General features: G+C 34.7%; 2 protein-coding genes across 2 annotated transcripts in view; one reads left to right on the forward strand and one right to left on the reverse strand.

The window, feature by feature from the left end:
- The window catches only part of LOC140991645 (protein ROOT HAIR DEFECTIVE 3 homolog 1-like), a 13,518-nt gene extending 8,127 nt beyond the window's left edge, over positions 1-5,391 (forward strand). Inside the window, exons 20-23 of the mRNA XM_073461729.1 lie at positions 3,569-3,673; positions 3,835-3,929; positions 4,150-4,246; positions 4,731-5,391. Of these exons, the coding sequence (XP_073317830.1) occupies positions 3,569-3,673; positions 3,835-3,929; positions 4,150-4,246; positions 4,731-4,979 (546 nt within the window). The 3' untranslated portion in view covers positions 4,980-5,391. The remainder of the gene's footprint in view (positions 1-3,568; positions 3,674-3,834; positions 3,930-4,149; positions 4,247-4,730) is intronic.
- Positions 426-2,546, reverse strand: LOC140991699 (protein ROOT HAIR DEFECTIVE 3-like). The gene is made up of 4 exons (XM_073461812.1): positions 2,144-2,546; positions 1,888-1,982; positions 1,571-1,667; positions 426-1,086 (listed from the first exon to the last, which is right to left on the reverse strand). The coding sequence occupies exons 1-4, from the start codon at positions 2,303-2,305 to the stop codon at positions 838-840; spliced, it is 603 nt and encodes a 200-aa protein (XP_073317913.1). The 5' UTR covers positions 2,306-2,546; the 3' UTR covers positions 426-837.
- Positions 5,392-5,816: the final 425 nt, after the last annotated feature.

Consider the following 5,816-nt stretch of genomic DNA (forward strand, 5'->3'; position numbering starts at 1 on the left):
TTTTCTTCTTCAAGTGTTGAGGAAGAAATATTCTTCTCATTGAAAAATCTTCTTGTTTTTCTAGTGCAAAACAAGAAGGGATTTACCTAGCAAGTGGTGGGCCTAATTTTGAAGGTTGGAAGCTTGTAGATTTGTCATCCTTTGAAGAGCTAAGGTGTTTACACCTTAGTTGGAGCCATACATCAATCCTTGTGATTGATAGGTACATTTCTTAACACACTATGAATGTCATTTTGTTGTTTTTGTATTTGCTACACCAAGATATGGAGGTGGCCGAAATTTTTACTTAAAAATTTGATTTTTAAACTTCCGTTGTGCTTCCGGTCACCGTAACCGATCCCCTTTCATATTTCATAGCAGAATATAATATAATAATCACAAATAAAAAATAATCATCATGTCGCAATAACCAATAGATTCTTGAATGATCCACAAATTTCACTCGTAGATTCAATTACATTACATTACATTACTCATTTCAATACAAAATTGGTCGAAAAATCCCAGTCTGGTTTCAATAAAAATACAAATCAAGATTTAGGTTCAAACGACACAAATTGAAGGCAAATCGTAGGTAAACCAATGCCAGCAAGAGAATACTATGTTACCACCACAGGCGATGAAAATAATCAGCAAAAAAAAGAATGACAAAAGTAAAAGTCAATTATATACTACCAGTGGGGCACTTTTCGATGAAAAAATAGGGCCCCAGTATACAACCCCTAAACCAAAACCAACGTATTCAACTTTTATTCTTTGTGCAGCTAAGATACTCCATTAGAGCATGGGTGTGCTCAGCATAGTATTTCTAATTATCATGAAGTTGGAATCCTCATGTTACTTTGTTTTGTGATTAACCGACGAACTAGAGTATTCAGTTCCATTCTCGGAGGATGTTACCTCGGAAGAAACACTCAATGACAAGTTAGTATAATTATTTGCACCACTTTGTAAGATATTTGATTGACGTGGAGGGTTGCATTGAGGATCAGAACTGCCACGTCCTTGCCCCTCCTCAGCCAGTTTTCTAAGAAGGTTCCTGATGGTTGGGAGAAATTTGGTGGAAATTGAGAGTATTCCAGGCAACTAGGATATGAAAACAGGAAATTAATCAGATGAGCTTATCTCAATTCTTCACATAAAGAAAAAAGTAACAGTTGGTTCAAATTGACTTGTTTAAAGCCCATAATACAACCATAAAAAAACAAGAACATCTTATTCTGAACATCATTAATGCCAGCAGAAAGAGACTAGACACAAAAAATCATGTGGTGGTAGCTTAAAAAGAAAAGGTGACAAAATACTGCTCCAAGGTAATATGAAGTCAATAAAATAAAACAAGATAGCCTTCCAAATTTCAACGGAAATCTTCTCCTATATTCTCAATTAAGTTGCAGGACACCAGGACTCAGTAACTTTCTACTTGTCCGCAAGAAAAAGGATCGTTGCGAGTAAAGTTTTATGAACAAAAAAAGAAAAAAAGGATGTTTCCCTCAAAAATTTTGGCAATATGACCATTTGTAAACCAAGAAGGTAAAAATAATAACAATAAGAGACTTATTTCACTTACAACTCCATTACGAAATTCACCAGCTATGTCTAATTGCATCCAAAGGGCTTTTATAAGCAGATAAACAACGAAAACGACGCCCAAATACAAGGGATTCCTGCCAAAAGCAATGGAGGGATGAGTAAAATCTGAAAGAAGCTGAAGGAGCAAATAATAGTCCATACAGCCAACCACTAAAAAACTAAAATAATGGAAAATAAGAAGAAAGGAGGAACATAAGCAGAAAATATCCACCCATAGATAGGATTAATTAAAATGCGAAGAACCTAAAACAAAACTCATTCCCACTACCAAGACAAAAGGTAACAATAAGATACCTCAAAAGGGTCATAAATTCATTAAAACCCAAGACAACTAAAGCAATAATTGCCCATGGGGGAGGTAACCAGTTGTTACTTCGCCTGCTAGCTTCCTGAAAGTTGAGAAATAAGAGATCAGTGATTTATACCAGCACACAATCAATCCACGTCGAAAAATAAAATAAAGATGCATTTATATTTAATGCAGAAATCTGCTCCAGCTTTATAACATATGACACTCATCACGATATGATCAGCAGGCATGCAAGTTTACCTGAGCAGAGATTGCTTGAGTAACAGTATACTCGGTCTCAATTTTGAACTGCCGCCACAATGATTTACACTGGACTGGTGTTAACAAGGTTTTTGACGATGGAACCTGGATTAGGTAAACGTAACATAATTCAAGAATTGGTGCATGGTGGATACAACACATGTTCACAGACCCACTGAAAAGCCACAAATTTCCTCAATCCACATGCTTAAAGAAAATACACAGTTTAGATATAGCTTAGGAGAAAAATAGTTATAAATAGAAAGTTCAAATCAAAATGAAGCTTAGAGTCTTACAAAAATAAGTTTCCATTCTATTTCCTAGAGAGTCTATTTGACAATAAGTTAACGAAAGAACATCGACTAAACCTACTATATTCATGCCAAAGGACACAAAACATATCAAAGACTATAATAAATTGTTATGACACTCTTGATGTATGAGCAATACATAGAAAATGAACATACCATTGTCACAATCCAATACAAAATAAAACATAGTTAATATATCAATTATTCGTTCAAGGGTAACTTGCCACGAAAACCCCAAAAGTGTTGTTAGTCAAACTAGCGTATACCTTATTGTGTATCTTTTCTGTGTCAGTCTTTATCATTTATTAGAATATATTTTTAGTCCTGTATCTTAGGCTGATTTGTTGGCCCCTAATTTTGGGGATCTTGCTGTATCAGTTCCTATTATTTAGGAATTAGCTGTACACTAATGTGTATTTATGGACTGTGTTCTTCTATTGTGAATAATAACACTAATCGTATTATTCACAATAGAAGAACACAGTCCATAAATACACATTAGTGTACAGCTAATTCCTAAATAATAGGAACTGATACAGCAAGATCCCCAAAATTAGGGGCCAACAAATCAGCCTAAGATACAGGACTAAAAATATATTCTAATAAATGATAAAGACTGACACAGAAAAGATACACAATAAGGTATACGCTAGTTTGACTAACAACACTTTTGGGGTTTTCGTGGCAAGTTACCCTTGAACGAATAATTGATATATTAACTATGTTTTATTTTGTATTGGATTGTGACAATGGTATGTTCATTTTCTATGTATTGCTCATACATCAAGAGTGTCATAACAATTTATTATAGTCTTTGATATGTTTTGTGTCCTTTGGCATGAATATAGTAGGTTTAGTCGATGTTCTTTCGTTAACTTATTGTCAAATAGACTCTCTAGGAAATAGAATGGAAACTTATTTTTGTAAGACTCTAAGCTTCATTTTGATTTGAACTTTCTATTTATAACTATTTTTCTCCTAAGCTATATCTAAACTGTGTATTTTCTTTAAGCATGTGGATTGAGGAAATTTGTGGCTTTTCAGTGGGTCTGTGAACATGTGTTGTATCCACCATGCACCAATTCTTGAATTATGTTACGTTTACCTAATCCAGGTTCCATCGTCAAAAACCTTGTTAACACCAGTCCAGTGTAAATCATTGTGGCGGCAGTTCAAAATTGAGACCGAGTATACTGTTACTCAAGCAATCTCTGCTCAGGTAAACTTGCATGCCTGCTGATCATATCGTGATGAGTGTCATATGTTATAAAGCTGGAGCAGATTTCTGCATTAAATATAAATGCATCTTTATTTTATTTTTCGACGTGGATTGATTGTGTGCTGGTATAAATCACTGATCTCTTATTTCTCAACTTTCAGGAAGCTAGCAGGCGAAGTAACAACTGGTTACCTCCCCCATGGGCAATTATTGCTTTAGTTGTCTTGGGTTTTAATGAATTTATGACCCTTTTGAGGTATCTTATTGTTACCTTTTGTCTTGGTAGTGGGAATGAGTTTTGTTTTAGGTTCTTCGCATTTTAATTAATCCTATCTATGGGTGGATATTTTCTGCTTATGTTCCTCCTTTCTTCTTATTTTCCATTATTTTAGTTTTTTAGTGGTTGGCTGTATGGACTATTATTTGCTCCTTCAGCTTCTTTCAGATTTTACTCATCCCTCCATTGCTTTTGGCAGGAATCCCTTGTATTTGGGCGTCGTTTTCGTTGTTTATCTGCTTATAAAAGCCCTTTGGATGCAATTAGACATAGCTGGTGAATTTCGTAATGGAGTTGTAAGTGAAATAAGTCTCTTATTGTTATTATTTTTACCTTCTTGGTTTACAAATGGTCATATTGCCAAAATTTTTGAGGGAAACATCCTTTTTTTCTTTTTTTGTTCATAAAACTTTACTCGCAACGATCCTTTTTCTTGCGGACAAGTAGAAAGTTACTGAGTCCTGGTGTCCTGCAACTTAATTGAGAATATAGGAGAAGATTTCCGTTGAAATTTGGAAGGCTATCTTGTTTTATTTTATTGACTTCATATTACCTTGGAGCAGTATTTTGTCACCTTTTCTTTTTAAGCTACCACCACATGATTTTTTGTGTCTAGTCTCTTTCTGCTGGCATTAATGATGTTCAGAATAAGATGTTCTTGTTTTTTTATGGTTGTATTATGGGCTTTAAACAAGTCAATTTGAACCAACTGTTACTTTTTTCTTTATGTGAAGAATTGAGATAAGCTCATCTGATTAATTTCCTGTTTTCATATCCTAGTTGCCTGGAATACTCTCAATTTCCACCAAATTTCTCCCAACCATCAGGAACCTTCTTAGAAAACTGGCTGAGGAGGGGCAAGGACGTGGCAGTTCTGATCCTCAATGCAACCCTCCACGTCAATCAAATATCTTACAAAGTGGTGCAAATAATTATACTAACTTGTCATTGAGTGTTTCTTCCGAGGTAACATCCTCCGAGAATGGAACTGAATACTCTAGTTCGTCGGTTAATCACAAAACAAAGTAACATGAGGATTCCAACTTCATGATAATTAGAAATACTATGCTGAGCACACCCATGCTCTAATGGAGTATCTTAGCTGCACAAAGAATAAAAGTTGAATACGTTGGTTTTGGTTTAGGGGTTGTATACTGGGGCCCTATTTTTTCATCGAAAAGTGCCCCACTGGTAGTATATAATTGACTTTTACTTTTGTCATTCTTTTTTTTGCTGATTATTTTCATCGCCTGTGGTGGTAACATAGTATTCTCTTGCTGGCATTGGTTTACCTACGATTTGCCTTCAATTTGTGTCGTTTGAACCTAAATCTTGATTTGTATTTTTATTGAAACCAGACTGGGATTTTTCGACCAATTTTGTATTGAAATGAGTAATGTAATGTAATGTAATTGAATCTACGAGTGAAATTTGTGGATCATTCAAGAATCTATTGGTTATTGCGACATGATGATTATTTTTTATTTGTGATTATTATATTATATTCTGCTATGAAATATGAAAGGGGATCGGTTACGGTGACCGGAAGCACAACGGAAGTTTAAAAATCAAATTTTTAAGTAAAAAATTCGGCCACCTCCATATCTTGGTGTAGCAAATACAAAAACAACAAAATGTCATTCATAGTGTGTTAAGAAATGTACCTATCAATCACAAGGATTGATGTATGGCTCCAACTAAGGTGTAAACACCTTAGCTCTTCAAAGGATGACAAATCTACAAGCTTCCAACCTTCAAAATTAGGCCCATCACTTGCTAGGTAAATCCCTTCTTGTTTTGCACTAGAAAAACAAGAAGATTTTTCAATGAGAAGAATATTTCTTCCTCAACACTTGAAGAAGAAAA

Source organism: Primulina huaijiensis, chromosome 13 (assembly GCF_012295235.1).
Source record: "Primulina huaijiensis isolate GDHJ02 chromosome 13, ASM1229523v2, whole genome shotgun sequence".
NCBI classification, from domain to species: domain Eukaryota; kingdom Viridiplantae; phylum Streptophyta; class Magnoliopsida; order Lamiales; family Gesneriaceae; genus Primulina; species Primulina huaijiensis.